The sequence below is a fragment of the Gastrolobium bilobum genome, unplaced genomic scaffold, assembly GCF_033153095.1.
Source record: "Gastrolobium bilobum isolate Gb01-03AN ecotype WA unplaced genomic scaffold, APGP_CSIRO_Gbil_v1 utg2182, whole genome shotgun sequence".
NCBI lineage: Eukaryota > Viridiplantae > Streptophyta > Magnoliopsida > Fabales > Fabaceae > Gastrolobium > Gastrolobium bilobum.
In genome coordinates this window covers 676,280-699,336 of record NW_026899651.1, presented here as the reverse complement: position 1 = coordinate 699,336, position 23,057 = coordinate 676,280, and the positions used below count along the sequence as shown (strand labels likewise).

At 32.2% G+C, this 23,057-nt stretch overlaps 3 protein-coding genes across 3 annotated transcripts; all 3 read right to left on the bottom strand.

Moving 5' to 3' along the window:
• Positions 1 to 687: 687 nt before the first annotated feature.
• On the bottom strand, positions 688 to 3,008 carry LOC133292262 (uncharacterized). The gene is made up of 2 exons (XM_061490657.1): positions 2,952 to 3,008; positions 688 to 2,721 (listed from the first exon to the last, which is right to left on the bottom strand). Exon 2 carries the CDS (start codon positions 2,683 to 2,685, stop codon positions 826 to 828), a length of 1,860 nt encoding a protein of 619 aa, XP_061346641.1. The 5' UTR covers positions 2,686 to 2,721; positions 2,952 to 3,008; the 3' UTR covers positions 688 to 825.
• A 6,307-nt stretch (positions 3,009 to 9,315) lies between these two features.
• On the bottom strand, positions 9,316 to 13,152 carry LOC133292261 (uncharacterized). The gene is made up of 3 exons (XM_061490656.1): positions 12,916 to 13,152; positions 11,576 to 12,314; positions 9,316 to 11,444 (listed from the first exon to the last, which is right to left on the bottom strand). Exons 1-3 carry the CDS (start codon positions 13,150 to 13,152, stop codon positions 9,430 to 9,432), a joined length of 2,991 nt encoding a protein of 996 aa, XP_061346640.1. The 3' UTR covers positions 9,316 to 9,429.
• Positions 13,153 to 20,527: 7,375 nt separating this feature from the next.
• Positions 20,528 to 21,039, bottom strand: LOC133292283 (uncharacterized). The gene is made up of 2 exons (XM_061490685.1): positions 20,905 to 21,039; positions 20,528 to 20,776 (listed from the first exon to the last, which is right to left on the bottom strand). Exons 1-2 carry the CDS (start codon positions 21,037 to 21,039, stop codon positions 20,528 to 20,530), a joined length of 384 nt encoding a protein of 127 aa, XP_061346669.1.
• Between the last annotated feature and the right edge of the window lie 2,018 nt (positions 21,040 to 23,057).

Sequence of the window (23,057 nt, the reverse complement as noted above, 5' to 3'; positions counted from 1 at the left end):
GTTTGTATGCATGTAACTGGATTTTATTTAAAAGATAATTCATGTCTCAGCCAGCCTGTAAACGTGCCATTATACTCTTCCATTATGAGGGAATAAGGAACCTCTGCAGTTTATGGTTGAAGTTTCTGTTCTGTCAAGTGATCATCAGCATGTATAGAACCAGTATAGCTGAAATGTCATGCTTGTTTTAACTATTTCATCTCCAACTAAGATTATTTTTATACAAGTGACATGAGATCTTTCTTTGTTGCTCAAACTGTTCTTATATATCACAGGTATATGTATTTAAATTTCATATTTAATGAAATGATAGCTTACTCAAAATGTTCTGGCTGGAAGACATGCATTATTCGAGTAAAAATCGAGATATCTGATCAATTGGCCATATGAATTGCAATATATCTGATTAATATATTAATAGGATATTTTTGTTATCAGATATTGCGTTTCTTCGTTATGATTATTGATGTAAAATCTAATGTTTATAGCGAAAGAGATATCATATATCCAGAAAATTTAAAGCAAAAACGTTATATCAGTAACGACCAACAGCTTAACACATTCCAGTCAAACGTCTCATTCATAAAATCTCAATGACATCAAAAAGGAAACAGTAAAACACAGGAAAACAACATTAACAATCTGAGCTTAATAAACCCACGCCACAATAACAAACATTTTCAGTTTCACAAAGGCCAAAGCTTATGACCAAAGTCACTATCAGAAACACATCTTTTTTGTGTTTTTCTCCCATATATAACACAGTTATCAATCTATACATAACACGGTTATATGTTGTTGAACACATAACAAACCTGAGGTAACTTAACAAGGTGTGCTTACTTCGGAGGGTGTGGCCTCTCGAGGAGAATCAAGAGATATCACTGTTTCAAATGCACCAACTAGAGCCTTAACCTTGCTCTTCCTTAGCTCAGCAAGCATGCTTGCAGTCTCTTCAATCACATTATTATACAAACGTGGGTTTTGTTTCTTCCCTTCCACATTTTGATGCCTCAAAACCACTTTCTCATCAGGTATTGATTTTGAGCCATCTATTTTACTTCTATCTCCACCAACTTTCCTCCCAACGTTTCTCCTTTTACTTCCTTCCACAATTTGGAGGTTGGGAACAAAAACTTTCTCAGATTTGATATTCGCAGCATTTAACTCACCATCATCAACTTCTTTACTCTTAATGATCCTATTTCTAGTACCATTTATATCTCTCCGGATGTCATTACCAAGCAAGCGTGCTGACTTGAATTTGAGTCTCCTTGGAACATTGTTGCTTTGAGGCTGAATTTCAATCACCTTTCCTCTCCTAAAAGTTAACTTCCAGGCTGGAATAGCTTTATTTGCTACCCCAACTATTGCACTCCTTTTTGGCCTGATTTTGTACCCCACTTTCACATTTTCACCTTGTCCTTTATTGTTGGACTTAGAAGTAGCACCATTTTTTTTTCCAATGGAAGAGTTGGATGGGGAAATAGATGATGATGGTGAAGCACTACGCACTTTATGCTGCATATTTGTCTTGCCTGTGTTCCCTGAGGATAGATGAGAGAGTGCCACAGACTTGCCATTGTTCCCAGCATGTCTAAGGCCTTTCCTTGAAGATGCAGACACCACAGACTTGCCAGTTTTCTTATTGGTCTTTTTCAAGCTTTTGTCCCTTGATGATGAAGGTGAGGGTGAAGACAACTTAGTTGCATCACAAGCCACAGTAGTTTCCTCAGATAAATTTGCGGATGTAGGTTCAATGATGTGCAAAATTTTGTCTGGAGAAGTGTCATTGCTGGCTAGTTCAGGTTTAGCTTCTTCAACATTCTCATGATTTTTCAGAGAAGACACACCTGTTAAGTTCTTGGCAGTCTTAGCACTTGAGCTTGAAGGTTTCTTGACATTATTTTTTGAAGGCAAGGGAATACTTGGTGGCAGTGATTTTTCCTTGCCTCCAGTTGAAGATGTCCTTGCCTGTTTGCTTCTGCTTTCAGTTTCCTTTCTGCTGCATGAACCTAAAGGACTTTTGTGTTTGGCTATTCCCCTTTTTGTTTGACTTTTGGAACATTCCTGCACTGGGAGAGAAGATGGCTCACTTGCTTGGCTTAGGTTTCTGCTATAATGTTCCATGGAAACATCTGTTTCTTCAAAAGGTGGTGAATTTTTCTCTGAAGTGGCTGTTTTTTCATCTGTTACTTCCTTGATGTCAACAGGACAATTGGGCTTTACAATTTTTGAAGTTAGAGAAGGCTTTGAACTGCTTCCTGGTTTCTTTGTCACTGCCAAAGAAGTTACATTTTCGTCTGGAACTTTGGTTTTCCTTTCCCTTTTGGCAACCCATTTATTTGGTCTACTCCATGGTTTAGCTTCAACAGCATGTTGAATGCCATATTTGCATAAATCATGGCAGGAACCCTTTGGACCACTAAGATAACGCGAAAGAATCTTAGGTGGACCTTTTGTTATAGTTAATCTCTCATTAGGATTTGCTTTCTCATCAACATCTTCAGTCTCAATTGTCTCATACTTAGCTAATCCCTCATTAGGATTTGCTTTCTCATCAACATCTTCAGGCTCAATTGTCTTGGACTTGGCTAATCCCTCATTAGGATTTGCTATCTTATCAGCATTTTCAGGCTCAATAGTCTCAGGCATATCCTGGTCAATAATAGTTTCCTCTGCCATCACTGATCAAGGATGAAGCAACAATTTCAGAGACTCCTGCAACAGATAAGAATCCTTTCAGAGATTTAGAGGCAAGGCAGAGGGGGAAGGGAAGGATGCTGGTAAAAACAACATGAGACATGTAAAACTATTTCTGGAATCTATTTGGTTGGAATGGTGCAAAGCTTCTAATTTCAGAACCTGAGTTAGCTTTCACATATTATTGACAACACTACATTTAAAAATTTCAAAAATAAGAATTAAGAACTTGAATATGCACCAAATACCATGTCTAGTCTCCAACCAGAATTCGATCCATTTATTGAGCACCACTTGTCAAACCTGAAAACTTGGAACGATAGTTATTTTAATAACTTCCTATCAATGTAGATTTTATATACAAAAATTAGGGCAAAGAAACTCCTAAGCATAAGCATGTTATTCTAATAGAACAACCCCCAAGACAGTGACATTGGTTGGCTTATCTGGTAAACTTTATGTTCTCTGTGATTGAGTGAATTTATGAAACAGAACATTAAAGTGACACAACTTGAAGGATTTCACCAACACTACCACTAGATAGACAATAACCTTAAAACGTAGTTTTACATCAATTACTGCCTTTGTCCATCATTCATTTCCATGATTAGGAGACTGCACATAATATAATATCTATCTTCCAGTTCAATAATAAATTTTACACCATAAAAGTATTTGAAATAAATTTTAAACAGTTGACCAATTATTGGACAACTTCAAGGATATTATAAAGTTTGAAGGAAATTCCAAACTAAACAACACAGAATCATTCACGTGAAGGCAACAAACTATGGTTTCAATGAACACCAACACTAACTTTGATTTGAAAAAATAAAAAAAAAATCTTAAACAGATACATATCATCACAAATTCAGATTTTAGACCAAAAGTAAAACAACAGAACAGAATTATCTGATCAAACCCCTATTAATTATCTCTTTAACCATTGTAGTTATGATCTGATCACACGAGAAAACAATCAATCCCTATAAACGATGAAGATTATAATATAATAACCACATATCCTTAATGAGATGGCGGTTATCATTGATGATGGTAAACTATCATGTTATTGACCAAAGGAAAAACAAAGTAGGAAACAAATAGAAAATATATTCAAAGCAAACCTTCTTTTGTGTGTGTAAAAAGAAAGGATGCAAGAAAGAGAGGCCAACAAAGGAATCTGGAATTCTGGGTGAGAGGAGGAATAGTAAGATGAGATTGGACAGTGAAAAAAAAAGGGTGGTGTTGAGTTGTTTGTTGGGTGAGGTGAGGTGGGGTGAGGTGGCTTTTCCAACGCGTTTCGTTTGTTTCCAAAAAGTAACCTACCAGAGAAAGAGAGAGTCCCACCACCATGAATAACACTCTGTCACCCTAACCATGCAATATCATTACATCCACCATGCAATCCAACCTCCATTATCTTAATCTTAACCATTTTTCCTTTGCAAACAACTTTTACCTATTTATAGCTTTCATCTATATCACTTCCTTTTTCTAATTATATTAAACGCTAGCTTTACAATATAGTATACACTTCATATCACATTCATCATTTTTCATATAAAAAACTAAATTAATCTTCTGGAAACATTTAGTGTCAACAGTTCAAATTTTCTGGTTCATAAAAAGGATGTTACAAAGTGTTCTATCTATCTAGCTAACACCTTTTTTTTATATTATTATTTCTCTATATCATGCTTTTCACGTATGTCCATGTTCTACGTGAACTAATTCATATATATTGAGATATATAGTCCAACATTGATTGTGTGGATAACTAATGTGACATTTATAAGGCATTAGACACTTTCACCCTTTGAGCTAGCTTTTAGGATGGGTCACACGTTCGATCCTATTGGGCCTGTGCAATTCCACGCTTCTAGCCCAAAGGGCTCTTGCGTGAGGGGGATATATAGTCTCACATTGATTGTGTGGGCAACTAATGTGGCCTTTATAAGGCCTTGGACACTCTCACCCTTTGAGCTAGCTTCTGGGGTGGTGTATCCCAGAGTTCTTTACAATATATATTCTCAAATAAACTATTATTATGTTTATAAATTGGAAAAAATGTTTATCCTTTTAAATTATACAACTTATATCATTTCACTCTCACGAAGAGGTGAGACCCACACTTTTACTTTTTTTGTCAACTCTCTATCTTCCTTTTTCTATCTCTTTCTCTCTCTTAAAATGACACAACTTTACATCATTTAAAATGACAGACAATTTTCCCTTATAAATTACATTACTTTGTTTATACTTAAAATCTCGAACCCAACCTCATGACAGAAGCATTTTTGTGATTTCATCGAATCATAAAGAACATGTATTCAATTTAATTTAGTTTTAATTGTATTAATTTTTGGTATCGTTTATTACAAGCCACTATATTAAAATATGAACATGACATGACAACGATTTTTTTTTTCAACTGATTAATGTGTTTAGCTATTTCTCATTTTATAAGTTCATCATGTATTTCTCTTTATTAACAAATAAAAATTTATAAAGGAACAACAGGAGATATAAGTTATTTGAACACATTCGGTTTTAGGTAAGGGATGAAAATTTGGGTTTGTGTTTGAGTCGATATGAAAATGAATACTTGAATGTAACGTGAATATCAATTTACTACGCTGATGTTCTTGGTACGTATGACATGAATAATTTACAAATTTTATTTTTTCAATTGAAATTACATAAATGATTTAATGGTTCCTAGTGGAGGTAAATAGATAATGGAAAATTTTTTATTTTAAATGACATAATTTTATATCATTTTGAGTGAAACGACCGGTGATTTTTTACCTTTTCTATACTCCACAAAATTAGGAAGAGAGAAAAAGATAGGACTTTCTAGAAGAGAAAAGGTAAAAAACTGCCAAAACATAATTGTTTCATTTAAAATGATAGAAAATTGTATTCTTTAATATAATAAGTATTTTTTTCACAAATAATTATATAATTATTTAATTTAAGGAAAAAATATTTATCTTTTTAAAAGATATAATATCATGTCATTTTAAATGAAATTATGATGTTTCACTATAATATTTAATTAATTATTTTTTATTTGTCAAAATATTTATTTTTTAATTGACTAAATATTATAGTGAAATACTATGTTTCACTCAAAAAGATACCATGTCATGTGATTTAAATAAATAATTACTTTTCCGTTTATTTAAATATATCAATTATATATAGATACGAACACGAATCTCCTAACAACATAAATATGATATGATTTTTATTTTTTGGTCAATTTTTGGTTGAAATAAATATAATATAAACATATCTCCAAAAAAATATATAATATAAACACAAATATGGGTTGATACATATACCAACGTTTTGCGCTGCGTTGGTGTATTGTTCTAAAATTGTACCTCTAATTTTCTCCATGTGTAGAGCATCAAATATATTTGCTAGTCCATTTATTTAAGTTTTTTTAGAAAAACATTTTTAATTAATAAACATGTTTAATATTTTTCATAAAAATTAAAAAATTAAAAAATTAAAAATCTTTAAATAAATTAGAACTTCTATTAGAATTTAAGAAGAGCATCTTATAAAAAATTATATGATAAAAGAATTTTCTTTTAAAGTTTATCCAAAAGGCACACTTCGTTCTTAACTTCGAATTTGAATTCTCGACATATAGTGATTAGTGTTCTCTGTATTTAGTGGAACAAAGTATAAGTGATAATCATGGATAATAAATTTTAAAAAAAAAATCACTTGTCCATGGACCATAATATGATATACACAAATTTACGTATGCTTCACATTTTATGAAATTTCAAACTAATGTCCTATTATAATAAGATTCAAATATCATGCATTGTTTTCCTGTTTTTGTTCTATTTTTCTAATTAAAAGCTAATAACTCAGCATACAAAATTATCAATTAAAAGGGAAGGTTCTATGAATTGAGAAATAAACTTTTTTTTTTTAAAACTCATTTGTATCGATAGTTAATTGGAAAAGAAAGGGAAAAAAGGACAAAAAAAAAGAAAAGAAAGACTAGAGTAGAGAAGATTTAATTATGTTACAAACATATCACCCAAAAAGCTAAAGTAACTCTTACTCTAGTGTTGATCACAAGTATGAAAATACAGTATAATGACGCTTCATCTAATTGTTGTAGGGACATGACCTTTAAAACTTTTTTTTTTTTAACTTATGTTTGTAGAAGAAAATTATACTTATAATTTATTTTTATTTACAATCTCTTACAATCATATCTTAACCATCCGTTGATTTTCATCAATTAACAGTTATTATTTTCACAAATCAAACTCATTAATTAATTATTAATTCACAATAAATAATAACCGTTGATTGACGAAAATCAACGATTAAGATATAATTGTAAAAAGTCGTAAATGAAAATATGTTGTAATTAAGTATAACCTTCATTATGTTTATATTATTTAAATTATCTTTCTTTTATGACTATAACTTGTCCTTTTTTGCTGTGTGAGAATCAAATGACACTGGTAGTAGACTTTACACTCGAATAAATCAAATACAAAGAAATTAGGAGTACTTGAGAGTAGGGAGTTGGGACAAACCATTGCGCCAATGAAAGTACATAAGAAATAGTTTTGTTTAAGACAAAAAGTTATTGGTGTGCAAAGTTGCATTATACATGCGTGTCCATTTAGCCCGCCAACTAATAAATATTTGTAAAATGATGTGAAAATTCCTCAATAATCTCATTTCATTTATCTAATATTTATAATCAATTATTATGGAAACAGAAAATTATAATTTTATTATTGAAAATATAAAAAAAAATCTTAATTGATTATAAATCAAATCCTAAATGGTGCATGGAGATTTTGATTGACTTACTTGGACAGTAAATAACAGAACCGATTGCTTAGTGTCTTAACTTAATGAATAAATCAACGAATTAATATTTAAAGATAATTTTGATTCATAATCACTTAAGATTTAATTTATAATTATTTGATATTGAATTTATATATATTTTTAATATTAGAGTTTGTAATTTTTTTTGTTTTCATAATTAGTGATGGTAAATCTTAAATAAACAAATTAGGGTTGCCGAAAAATATCTCGTACCATTTCACAAATCCTTGCTAATAGCATTTACTTATGAAATTTTTTAAAGAAATTTCTTCAATATTTTTGTTTTTAATAGAATATTACTACTTTGAAGAATTAATGATTAATATTTAATTACATATCTCACTTATTAAGGATATTTTTATATTTATATTATGAATGAGTATGATACGTAGTCAAATATTATCCTAAATTATTAAGAGAGACTCTCTTTTTAAAAAAAAAAAAAAATCACCTGCAAAACTTATTAATTTAATTAATAAATAATTTTAAAAATAATCTTATAAAAGTTTTCAATAATTTAGCCTAGCGCCGCCTACAGCTTAGGCAAGAATAAGGTTTAGGACTTCTGGTACAGTACTAGCCACTAGTTTGGTAGGTTGGATTTCCTGTCTCCATCAAATAGCTACCTTATGAATTATGATATATCAGATTCTTTTAGTTCCGCACTAATAATATATTAACCGAAGTAGTTACCACAAATAGTATACCTTGCTCAATCAACCTATCAACATTGTGAATTATTAAATCAGGTATGATTGAGTTGAATTTTCAACAAACTTGCATATTAATTAACACTAGCTTAATCCTTAAAACTTAGTTAAAGGTTTTATTAATCCTTTACAACTTTTTTTGTTTTATTCATACCTCACTATTTATACCTCTTATATAGCAAAAATAAGCAAATAAACAAGTTGAATATACCTCATAAAACTTAAACTAGAAATTATGTAAATTTATTATAACATATTTAGTATATGCTTTTTTTTTTTGGTAGAAATATTTAGTATATGCTTTTAATTGCAAAATTTATTATACCTTGTTCACTGAGCGGAGGATTACATTTACTTCCTTTCAACACCAAAAAAGAACGCACCAATACTATGGACAAATGTGCCACGGGACGTTGGTGTTCATAATGATCCTGAACAAACATGTCTTTTAACAGTACTTGTTGAATACAAATTGCCATTTATAAATTATGTCGAATCTGAAAAAATATTCGAAAATTATATTAACTTGATAAAATGTCAAGAGTCCAAACGAAGTATGAACGAAAGAGATCAATAAAATTTAACTTAGAGACTTCATTACAAAATTTAAGTTTTGTTTATCTAATGAATACAGTGTATGATTAAGTAAATGTGATTGTTCAAGTAACTATATTCATAATGGAACAACCATATTCTAATTGTTTGAAATTAAACAAGAAAAAAAAAATGAATGTGCTTGAATTAAATAGTGTAACATATCTTTAAGATGTTTGGAAATTCAATTCAAATGTTGGTAATAAAAATGTACCGGTACCTGTACGCCTCACGGGTATTATTAAACACACCTTAACTCTAAAAAGAAAAAAAAAAAGAAAGAAAAAAGGAAAGTAAAAAGATGACTTTGTTTTTTTCTTCATCTATGTTTGGCAACAAAGAAATAAAAGCTATTCCATCTCCAGCATGGCAGGAGAGAATAGATTCAATCCCAAGAAACAAACAGAATATATATTAGAGTCCTTTTTCTATCCTTCAGTTACTATACTCCTATTATTGTATACAAGGACATTTACAAGACCATCCTATATTCAATAAAAACCTCATCCAAAATCCATGAACATAGTCTTGGAACAAGTTATATACTTGGACTCAAAATAAACTTGGGATTAGTGGTGGGAAATCTCTGTCCCCTTCGCTTTCTACATGTTTTTCCCCAACTTATTAGGCCCCTTCTCTCAATGCCCACTTCAGTGATACTAGTTAGCTTTTTCAAGTTCAACAGCAAGTCTGTGATGTTAGAAGTTGAAGCACATGATCTTCTCTTCCCCCTACCCAATACATTTCTACCTGCAGTTCTTAGAGAGCCTGTTTCTGAGCGAGTACCAGCAGCTACAAGGCCTCCAATGGTGTGAAGATCCTCAGTCACCTCATACCTTGACAAAGAAGCAAGGCTTGGGAGGATTTCCCTTTGAAAGTCCTTCCGCCACCTCCCCCTGTTGGCCCGGCACTTCCTTGGCTGAGTTGGGGATGTTGATCCACCCACTTGCTCAGTTTGGCCCATACTCTTATAGCAGCAATCTAGGACCTTTGTCTCAGTCAACTTTAAGGTCATGAACTCGAAGTAATCAATTCCAGCAGGCAGCAACTCCTCAAGATCATTAGCCTTAATCTCATTCTCTGGATGATCCACTGTTGTGGAAACAATTCCAGCAAACCAGTGAAGAGGACTACTGACAAAAGAGTCAGATGATGAACAAGTTGTCATTTGGAGATCTTTACGGGCCACCAATCCTGATATGGAAACCAACGCCTCTGCTGCAATTCTGATTTTCTCCTCTCGCACTTCTGGATCCTCTTGTTCCACCAATTGACAGGGCATCTCAAGCTGGTTTTCATCGGATTCTCCTCTAGGTGGCGAGCATTCCTTGTTCTCTGGACTCACTGGTGCGCGAAAATCAACATCCACTGGCATATTCTCATCCTCAATCATGCGTGAATTCAGGTCAATAATACCTGCAAAAGATTCATGTTTCTTCTGCTCATTCTTCATCAAATGCTCAACAGCAGGTATCTGTTCCGCCAAGTCAGGCGCATGAATACAAGGTGACTTTACATCAGATATGCTGCCTTTCTCAATTTCTTCAATCCTTTGATTTTTGGATTGGTTCTGGAAGACTTCAGAGGGGAAGACTTGAAAAGATTCCGGATCAGTTGACATATGAGCCTTTCCATTACTGTGAAATGCAAGAGTCTTCTCTGTGCTCAAGTTTCTTTCCTCAATCTTCTTTAACTTCAAACAATGTATACCTTCTGTATTATAAGGATTTAAAAAGACAGATTCAATCTGGGTTGAGATTTTACTTACTTCATTGGGTTTTCCTTTGCCTTTAAGTTTTTCTTTAAGCCAAGGCAACCCCCTCGTTGAATCCTGAAATTTATTTTCTTCACCTGTAATCTGAAAGCTTTGTAATGCTGTTGTATCAGAATAACCAGCAGGCATAATATTCAGGTTTAGGTTCTTGGGAGTCCCCACATCTTCAGAACCTTTAACAAACTTCCTAAGCTCATGGCTATGTGATGAACCAAGATTGTCACAGTTGTTTGGATCATTAGTACTAATCGAGGGAAGATCCAACAGCTTGGACCTATTGCAAAGGCTGCTGCTCAGAAGATAGTTTTGGCCATCTAAATTGGGGCCAGATTTAACACTTGTACACTGATAAAGATCACCTGTAGTGAACCCAGAAATTCCCATCAATGATTTAGAACTTTGACCCAATGATGCAGAAGATGCTTGAACTGCTAGCAGGCTTTGGCCAAAGTCAGATACAGGTGTTTTCCATAACTCTGCTGGGGAAATCTCAGAACCTATCATATCAGCCCCAGAAACATTCTGATATAGAGCACATCTACGTGATGCACTGTTTGGTTCAAGCAAGCCACTACTGGTGCAACCTTGAGTTTGTGTAGAGCTCTCACTGCTAGAAAATTTTCTCTCTGTCCAAGGTCCTCGGTTGATTTGATATAATGAATGAAAATATGGAATGTCATTGAATTGTTCCATATTCTTACTTAATGAATCGACTGAAACAGATTGCTTGTCTGTATAGACGACTTTGGGAAAACAATCCGATAAACCACCACTATGCCCTGAAAAATGAATGATTTATCATTCAAAGTTATAATTGTACAAGTATATGAACTGACTAAATTAAGCAGTTGACAAATCTAAAAATAAAAGAGTATATAACTTCAATACAATCTAGGATACAAGGTCTTACCAGTACTATTACGTGAGGACAGCCATTCATGTTTCTTCTCATGGTATGGTAATGGGTTATGTGAGCAAGCTTCAAGATCCTGTCTCTTGTTCAAATGCTGGATGACATCATTGGGAAAATTTTGAGATCCCAGTTCTGTTCTCCTTGACAGATCATAAAAGGGATTGTTCCTATGATGTGTTGGGGGGCCCAAATCATAAGGCTTTGCAGCTGCCTCTTCTTTAAGCTTAAATGGTACATTTAAGTCAGTGTAACCCTTAGAATTAGTTCCATATGGTTTCTCATGACTGTCACTCACAACCTGAGAAATTCCATTTAAAGAATAAGCTGACACCTGGGCCACTACAGTAACCCTTTCATTTTCTTCACATTCTTCACTATCAATGTACTCATCAGCAGGAAGTTGAAGATCCAATATTTTTTTACCAACTTTTCTGTACTTGGACTCCAACAGTTTAGAATCTTTTAAAGATTCTTCAGTTACAGTTGAAGCATGAGCAGGAGCAGGACATATTTGCCTTCTCTTTTCTTCAGCAGAAGCCAGTGGCAACTGGACACTTTCAGCAATTAAAACAGATGATTGAGCAATTGACCAGGGAAAATTTGGTGAGCAACATATCTGTTGGGCAGAACTTGACCGTGATGCCTCCAACCTTAAATTATGGTTATACGATTCATTCCTTTTAATTTCATCCATTAATTCCCTCTGTTTGTGGTAAACCCGGTGGAGCTCATGAATCTGAAGAGCAATGCACAGTTCAGAGACTTAAAATTAGTTAAGCAATTGGAGAGTATCCAATAATAATAGAGAGCCACATTTTCAGAAATAAATAACTACCATAAGCAAGGAACTAAGAATGGTAACAAAAAGAATTAATTAGTTTTCAAAATCAATTTGATTGGACTAAATAAGGTTTCCTTTTCGCTCCTTACTGTTTATTCATAGTATAATCATTACTTTAACGTATAAGACAATAATTTTATACATTTTATTCATCTACACATATTGAAAATCCAACTCAATACATTTCTTCTAAAAGCAACCACCTCAAACCCTAAAAGATTGCATTGAGGACTCTTCTCTGCCATCTCAATGCATCATAGAGTCTAGTCTTTAGACAACTTCAAGATATCTGCAACCAAAATATCTTAAAACATCTTTAATCTATGTTTGATAAAAACTAGAATATGAAGGCTTAAGTAAATTACACCATAAATCATGCTTTTGAATAAAAATTCAAAAAAAGTTGTTCATGGCAGTTTTTTGGCAGAAAACGAACTAGACAGGAAACACAGAGGAAGAATTTGATCTAAGATTAGAAATCATGAAGTTAACATACTTGGTCCCTAAAAATGGCTTCATGCTTGAGAATTGTCTGTTTAAGAAGTTCTTTGTTGTAGCCTAAAAGGTTACAAGGTGATGATGAAACAGGCATGGAAACCATGTGGTAGCAGTCATTCCTTAGTTCACTATTAACATTAGATGAGGTCCATATGCTGCCTTCAGAGTCAAAGATGAGATCCCTTGTTGAATAATATCCCGGAAAATAACCATTGCATTGCACATTTGCACCCATTCTCAATAATGTAAATGATAATGTAGAGGTTTCAATTAAACAGGATAGAGCATAGTACCCTCAATTCCAAAGGAAAGAAAACCTGCATCGAAATAAAAAATAAGGTTATATTTATGCATATTAAAAGAACAATTGAGCTCCAAAAATAAGGGAACTATTCCCAACTAATCATATAAGATCCTTTAAATTATTCCAAGATTCAACATATAACGAGATATTTTTCCTATGTCCTAACACAAAGATTTGGCCTAGGATAGAATTAGGCCAAATGCTATTAAACCAACAGAAAAGTCTCTGAAATAAGAATCAGATGTCCAAGACAACAGTATCAAATCAAATCCATCACAATAATCAAGCAAGGGGAAGAAAAATTAAAAAAAGAAAAGAAAAGAAAAGGTAAAAGTAAAAGTAAAAGCTAGTACTTATTCTCGAAAACTAAGAAAAGGATTTGGCAATATATGTTGTTGCCAGAAACTGGAAGAAGTTCAATCAAAATCATTGGACATCCCCAAAAAGTGAGAGGGCCAACTATGGGAGTAGAAAAAACAAAGAAAGAAAGAAAGAAACAAGCAAGCAAGCAAACAAAAGCCAAATACATTAAGCAGTGAGTGGTATACATAGAAATTGAAACCGTCCTTCCAAAGTGATAAAGGAATCGATGAAAACAATTAAGCTCAACCACAATAACTGATACCACTTGGGCGACCAAAATCAGTGGAGTAAAGAGAGGAAAACAAATAATATAACAATAATAATAATAATAACAAAGATAAAAAAATCATTAGGGAAATGCTGTGCATGCATGATATAAACAGAAACGAATTAAGCTAACCCGATGAAGAAAACTGGAGTCTACACTCATTGTGAGTGGACAATTGCTATATTGCAGAACGAAGCAGATAAACAAAACCAAAAGAAGAAACCCATAAAAATATCCAAGTCCAAAAACGAAGCGACCCAGAAGAGCTCAGAAATCAAAAAGTGATTTTTTTCTTCTGGGAAGGAACCATGAAAAGCAGATAAAATGGGGATTTGGATCTGCAGTGATGGGCCATTCTCTCAATGAAGATTTCAGAGAGAGAAAGAGAAAGAGAAAGAGAGAGAGAGAGAAAGAAAGATCCCAAAAATAAAATCCACGGAACCAAACGAAGCTTACATTAGAAGGGACATTAAAGTTGTCAACATCCTCGTCTCTTTCTCATTTATGTTTGTTATTTTGGTTATTTTGGATTTTCTCTTAGCAGCATGAGAAAATATGCATGTCCTGGTCACGCTCTCTAGATTCTCTCCCCCATACTTGCTTTCTCATTAAAATTAATATTAAAAATAAAAAAAATATTTAATTCTTAATTTAATTTAATATAACAGCTAAGAAGAAGAATTCCAAAATCAAAATCAGACAACAGTACCTCACTGTCTACAAATTACTGCAAACAAGAAGAATCATAAAACAATTTTTTAAACTACCTTGATCTTTCCAATTTCATATTTATTTTTTTAATTAGTTCCTATAAGTGTAGTAGTCATCAGTGGGGTCCCCCATCCTATTTTTGAAGCATCACAGCATGCAAAATTCGTGGACTTCAGTTGCAGCTAACATAACTTGCCCTATACTTTACCATTATTACAATCAAAATCATTTACCCAAAAAAAATAAAAATAAAAAATATTTTCCCTAATGAAATCATCACAACATTGGGGACTTGGGAGGCAATTAATGGATGTTGAAGCATTGTAATCAACATATTAATGAGTAATGCAAGCTAAAACATCCCTGTATGGGGGAGTTAATTCAGCCTTTTCATTGCTTATATATAATATAGTAACTAGTTAGATTTTATACAAGTCGCTTGAGGGTGAACCACATCATCATTTTGGTTAAAAGCTATAGGAATCATAAGTAATGGTTCCAGTTCCATAATTTCACTCTGCATCAGGGGCACTCATATAGTAATGTGTTAAAAGAATATTATTATCTATCTATCTCGACAAGTTACCATGGGTATCTATTTAAAATGTACCGTAACTTCTGATTATCCATTAGAATTTAATAACTGATAGCAGCCTGGTCATATCTGCTATTAAGAATAATTAATTAATGAAAATAATTCAATTAATTATATATATGACGGTTATAATATATTAGGTAATAATAATTAATTAATGAAAATAATTCAATCAATTACAATAGTTTGATGGATGGAAATCAACAGGTAATATTGAATATAATATTTATTATTTTTACACCGATATAAATTCATCTTGTTCATATATATATATATATATATATATATATATATATATATATATAAAATAGAGTAAATACCTTTTTCGGTCATCAGCAAATCTTATGATGTCCGCTTTAGTCCCTAGCAAATAAAAAAAATATTTGTGGTCTCTAAGAAATTCAAAGTGGACCTATTTTAGTCCTTTTGGGAACTAATATCGATCTTTATTGAATTTGTGCGGGATCACGATTTCAACTAAATGAGTTCATTTTGAATTTCTTAAGAACCACAAATAACTTTTTTATTTGCTAAGGACTAAAGTGGGTATCGTGAAATTTGCTGAGAAACCGCTACGCGATGTGTATAAATATCTTGCAACAGCAAATCAGCCGAAATGTGATGCTCATGCTATTGTGGGATTTCATTTCAGAAAGCTAAAGTTATGTATTCCTTTTGCATGACTTTGCCGTGGATGATGAGATTCCTTTCCATCCCTTTCTTTTCAATGAAAAAATGAGAAGCATTTTCCTCATATATCTCTTTCTTTCCAAAACCGCGCCTCTTTAGTATCATATCTGATCCATTATTGTCTTTATAATTTTATTTTCTCTATTTCCCTTAGTTAATTTGGCATATACGACAGAATATGAAAATATTATATTTGTCACACGATCAGACACTCATAAAAAATTTAAAATAAAGCGAATATTTTCACCCCAAAAAAATGAAGTGAATATGACTTTACATAAGATATGTTTAGATGAAGAGTTTTTTTTTTAAGGGAAATGAAAGGAAGAGTAAAATTCTTATATTTAGATTAAGAGAATTATATAATGTTTATAAAAAATGATAACGGGATAATTAAAATATCTTCATTCATCACTCATCAGGCTTTTTTTATTTTTTGGATCCGCACTAAGTAACGACGCTACGGATTTATGGGCCTTGAGCCCAAGAGGCTTGGGTTGATCCATCCACTATCCAGTTATACATTTGCTTCAGTTCTTGGAGTCCAATATCTCAAGTTGTACAATTGCTCGACTTTATTCATATGAAATTGAAAAGTTCAATTAATGTGATATTCTAAGTACTTTAATTTTCTCTCAGTACACTAAAAACAATATTTTAGATTAATTACAAATTTTTCATTAATAAAGTTTTATGTAGCCCACAATTAAAGATTATCTTCACCACTCTCATGATTTCATGTTTGATAGTGAATATTAACACGTTTCATTATTCTCATTAGCGTTTTTTTGTGTGTGCGGGTGTGTTCCTATTTAGTGGTACTGACGAAAAGGGCACACACAATTATGGTGGTGGAGCTTATAAATAGATGGTGGGGTATGATTTGGTTTTAGTTAATCAAACTCATGTGTGACTTGATAATAATTAACATGGGTCATCGATATATATATATATATATATATATATATATGTGTGTGTGTGTGAAAAAATATTTCTCTGACAACTTGAGATAAGTTTATCTCCGGCCACTCCAAAACGATGTCGTTTTGTTTATTTGTTTCCTTATATTAATTGATTCACCTTTGAATGATTATGATTTTTTTTTTTCTCTTCTTTTATCACCATTGATTCATCTTTGTATGATTTTGATTTAGTAGCGAAGATGAAGTTATCTTCGGCAACTTAAGAAATGATAAGTCCATATATATATATATATATATATATATATATATATATATATATATATATATATTGGAAAAGAAAGATAACAATAATTAGTAAGTACTGAAGTCCCAAGAACAATCATTTAGTTTCTGGAATGAAGCAAGTGCAAAGGCAGAAGTGCCCCAATGGAGCATTTACCCAATTAATCACCAAAAAATTTGTTTTGGTCAATTCGGTCATCAAATTTTAAGTAGCCTCTCATCTTCACAGCCCATCAATGACTGTATAATGATAATCTATATTATTATGGAGGGAAAGTGCCCATCAATGCTGTTTATATATATATTTATTTGCATTTACGCTCATTTTTTTATTACTAGGGATTTTTTCGGTAGATAATAATACTAGGGATTTTAGGTATTATTAGATTTTGTATAATATAGTTTAAAACTCAGTTATATTAAATTAGTTTTAAAATCTCAAATGTAAAAAATATATAATATGAAATTATCTTAGGAAAAAAAAAGACTCTGGCAGATTAATAATTTCTGCCACAATTGCAAAATTCATTTCCCTCATAAATTTTATGGAAAAAGAGACATACCATTTGGCTTTAGACTTAAAGGAAGTGGAACCCTGAAGCAATTATATTCGCTCATGTCTCACATCATGTATAACTTTTCCAATGAAAGCTAAAGATTATCATACTCCATGCGTGCTGTGTGGGTTTTCAATCAAGTATCTTCGAAGTATTTGGATAAACTTATTGGGATGGGGTCCCTCAAATGATCCACACGGAAGTGTTTGCTGCTCGGCGGCACAACTAGCACGACAATTCAATCTTACCGTCCGGTAAAACAACCTGGTCTGCACTACAAGCTTTACCGCCTGGTACACACACAATCAGACGGGTGTGAAGTCTTCCAACTTATCAATTAGTAATTCAGTATTACCAGTTAGTCAACACATATAAATGATCAATTGTCACCAATCGGTCTAAAACAGTATAAACAAGAAAATGTAAAAGACAAAAGATGATGAGCAAGATACAACTAATTTTAATGTGGAAAATCTCTCCTAAGGCACAAGAATAAAAACCACGGAACACTAGTTCAGAAAATCTTCCACTATGAAATAGTAAAATTACAAAGAGATAAAATTTCTTTAGTCCCATTAAAGATACACTCAAGCTTCATCAATAAAGGTAGTTACAAAGATCTTCTCTAAAGATGTCTCTCACTCAAACTTCTCCTCAGAGAATTCTCACACTCAAAATATGTTTAGCTAAACTCTCAAAATGACTAACTCATTTACAAATGTTTTCTTAGGCTTATATAAGTGAAGGGAAATCCTACACTTTATTCTAAAGTCTTGGGACAACATTCATTGAGATAGTTGAACAGATATTGAGCTATGCACCCATAAATGAAGTGCATGCTTAGCCATCAAATATTAAATAGAGAAACACCCCCAACAAATGAACTAGTGTCTTAATGATGGGAAGAATTAACCTGACATTTGTAATACTATGCTTTGTTGAGGAACACAGGCAAAACATTTGAGAGTTTGAAATGGACTTGAGAAAGGTTTTAAATGTGTGGAGAAGAAAATAAATGTTTGGGGCATAGACAAAATCCTCCAACCACGCAAACACCAATGATTCTGAAAATCCTTGTGGGTGAGAAGTGAGGGGAGATAAGTCAAATTTCCATAGCAACAATGGATTCATCATTGTTTTTAATATCAGAAAATCATTTCTCAATTGGAAAAGTGTGTGTCATTTTAAAGGATGTAAAATTATGTCATTTGAAGAGAGATAAAGAAATAGATAAAGAAGGAAAGAGAGTTGACAAAAAAAATAAAGGTGTGGGTCCCACCTCTTTGTGAGAGTGAAAGGATATAAGTTATGTCATTTAAAAGGATAAACATTTTTCCCTTTCTCAATATAGACAAGGGAAAAATGTTTCTGCAGTTAATGCATATAAGTTATCTGCATTTATTCTCAAAACGACGTCGTTTTGATATTGAAATCTTAAAAAATTGTAAATATAAAGACTATTATAACCCTGAAATAAATTAAATTACAAATACACTATGATTTCCGTCCCAAAACGACGTCGTATTGGGCTTACTGCAGAAAAAACGAACCTTATAGACAAACATTTAAGAGAGAGACACTAACATGGAACTCCCTTTTTGTTAGAGATATGTAAAATCATTAATATGTAACCTCACCAACCTACTTAAATTTTGGGTTAAATTGGTTCTTTACATGGTATCAGAGCCTCATGTTCTGGATACGATCATCTCCGCTCTCACTTTCTCTTGTGAAATTTTTTAGCACAGTTAGGTGGATCTGTGCATTGTTCATCCTTCAAGCTCAGTAGGCTCTCGTGTGAAGGAATGTGTTAGAGATATATAATTAAAATCATTAATGTAATCTCACCCACCAATTTAAACTTTTGAATTGAATTGATTCTTTACACTTTTGTTTTGTGTCTATGGCAGAATTTTCTGCCACAGATACATAAATGATTTGCCCTTTTAATATTAATATAAAACTATTAACATGTTCTCACTTATAAACTTACTTTATTGGATTAAATTGATTGCATTAAGATAAAATTAAAAGCGGTGCAATATTCACGTTTTAATATTGATTCTTTACACTGTTGTTTTGTGTAATTTTCGGCCACAGATGCATAAATGATTTGCCCTTTTAATATTAATATAAAACTATTAACATGTTATCACTTATAAACTTACTTTATTTAAACCCAAAAGTTATTGCGTAACAGAGTGCATTAAAAATATTAATATATATTTATTAATATAAGAGTAAACACCCTTTTTAGTCCCTAACAATATCTACGAAGTCCTTTTCAGTCCCTGACAATAAAAAAGGACCAAATTGGTCCCTGAAAGTACAAGAAAAGGGCCACTCTACATATTTGGGAGTTGACATAAGGACTAACATGGCCCTTTTTTTGTAATTTCAGGGACTAATTTGGTCCTTTTTTATTGCCAGGGACTAAAAAGGACTTCGTAGATATTGACAGAGACTAAAAAAGGTGTTTACTCTTAATATAATTTCAGTTAATAGGTTAATTTTTTGGGTTGAATTCAAGAACTCTCTCTTAACCTTCACGTCCACGAAGAAGCCTGCGATCTCTTGGGTAGGTAGGTATTCCGTATGCGCCTACATATCATATTTCACTAATACATAGGACAACAGATCTAATGGGGAGTTTCAAAAATAGCAGAATGAAATATGAGTGCACTGCTTATGGTAAGTAAATGACTGCCAAAACAACTACATCAGATAACTGAAATTTTCAAATACTTATTGCTTCTACAATGGTTTGCTCTTACACGCCCAAGGTTGAAGTGGCAGTACTGGACTCAGTTTGAAACTAAAAAAGAAAAAACAAAAGTTACATATGTAGATGCAATTTCTTTATAAGTAGCACACTAAATAATAACACATGCAGAAAAAGGCATGGGAAATTTAACAGCTAGTTGCTGGTGGAAGTAGCAGTGTGATCATGAGTAACTGGGTATTTCTGAGCATTCTTGATTAATTTTGTCAGAGCTGCTTGTCCAAGATCTAGACCACAAACATCAGCAAGACGCACTAGATACAGCAAAACATCTGAAAGCTCTTCCTCTAAGTGCTCCTTATCATCAGAACTCCAATTGGGTAATCCCTTTGCTACTTCTCCTTTCCACTGGAATATCTCAGATAACTCTCCCACCTCTCCAACCTGCAGCATGAAGGAGTACATAATGTTCATTATATATATATATATATAGCTGAGGGAATATAATTATAAACCATAAAACATTAAAGAATTTTCAACTTCAATTCAGTCATATATATGCATGGGCTTACAAGAGCTAAAAGAAGATTCCTGGGACTGTGATACTGATCCCATCCTCTTACTTCAGCAAACTCAGCAAGCCTTTTGCTAAGCTCCTGAAGAGAAACATCTCTTGTATTTCTAGGAAACTCATAAGTGCACTCCATTAATTAATTTTCTTAGGTGGTTTCTCTTATTTATGTTTCATCCAAAGGCTTGTGCATGTCCAATTTATAGACAACCTGGGAGTGGGGTTCTAAGATAGAGAGAAAGGGAGAAAGATTTGATAGGATTCTTGCTCCCTTCCTTTGTTCCCTCTATTTCTAATTAACCAATGAGATTGCTTGCAATATATTTTTTTATACTCTCCTTTTTAATTCTCAGTGAAATTTTACCCTAGTCTCACCAGATAACTTATGCCTTTTATATATTAGTGAAATTAATATATATTTCACCTAATAATAATAATAATAATAATAATAATAATAAAAATAGTACAGGTGTTGCTAACATTTCTCTCTAGCTAATATATGCACCAATTTTTATAGTGGAGGAGCATTTGAGTGGTTTGTCTGTAGGGCAGCGATCACGTGAAGTATTGCAGATATGCCTCCATCTTTGCATCCATGACTTGAAATCACTTGCACCATAAAAGTTTTAGCCCCAACAACAATTTGCTCTCATTCCCTAATTGTTGTCGTATTAAGCTATATATATATATAGAATCTAGCAGTCGTGTTAATTTGCTTTAGTGAATCCAGTTTTGTTCCTATCTAGTTAGGATTTATCTTCCATCAAAATTGATATGGTTCTTATTAAAGTTTCATATATGGTGATCCTATGTCTTTTCTGTTGCGCATGGGTTCAATATGGACAAACAAACATCATCAGCTGCTGACATAGGTTACGAATCCCAAAAATTGCGGTTCCTATATGGAAAATATGCAACATCAAACCTACCCCTGAAAACATCTATAAAATTCATCATGAGGGGTTGACATGTCATGTTTGCAGAATAGGATAAAATTTGTGCTTTGTGTACATTCTTGAAATATAGCCTATAGCCTATGGCTTATAGGAATATGGCTAATCTGAATTTTGGAAGGATACAAGAGAGACCAATTTTGCTTGGAAAACGAGGGAAGGATCTCATGCGCATATGCTCTGCAGGTTGGCATGCGCCTACCTAGACGTTTGTGCCTGTGCTGACATGACATGTATATCATCTATCTACCCCTATCATTCACAACCAAATTTACTATATTTAGGATCCAAAGATGTGAAACTTTCTGCTTAACTTTAGAAAATCACATGAATCAGGAAATATACATGCATACATGCAGCATTCTAGCAAAAGCTTTATTAATTCTTATCAATTGACAGATAAAGCAACAATCAGCCCGTTTCATTAGGTCTTAATATGTGTGGGTTAGAACTAAAAAGTCCTTAATAATAAAAGTTAATATGGGCCAAAAATTCTATAGATTACGGTTAGCTCGTGAGCTATTTACAATTATAATTGCATAAAATTTTATTTTTTTATCATATTCAATCATTAAAAATTATTTTAACAAATAAATATTGCATTCTTAAAATATTTTATACTAAATTTTATAATTTAATTTTTTAATAAAATAATATTTGTACATAAATATACAATTGTAATTTTAACAAAATTTTAATAGAAGTAAAAAATTTAATTACTACTTTTATTAAATTTATTGTTAAAGGATGTGATTAAATGGAGATTTTCTCACCAAGAATAGTAACAAAATAAAGCAGTTCTGGTGGAAAACTAAAAGTAGCAATAAAAAAATGATCTCAATATAAATAACTGCTCATATATTCAAAGTTAAATAATTGATTTTCTTCCATTATTATCATTACAAAAATAATTTTACTTATTATTATCCACAAAAGTACCAAGGTGTATTATATACAATATATTTCCGTGCAAATTTGGATATACAACTGCTTAAACATCAATAGAAAATTTTATTTGTACTAATGCGCAGACAAAATTTTCTATTGAAATATATCACTGTTGAAAAATTTATTTATATTTATATTATGTTTATAATTTATTTTATATTTATAAAATTTTAAATTTATATATTTTTTTGTATTTTTAAATAATAAAAATTTTGATGAAGTGAAAAATTTGATCAGTGAGTTTGTCCTAACC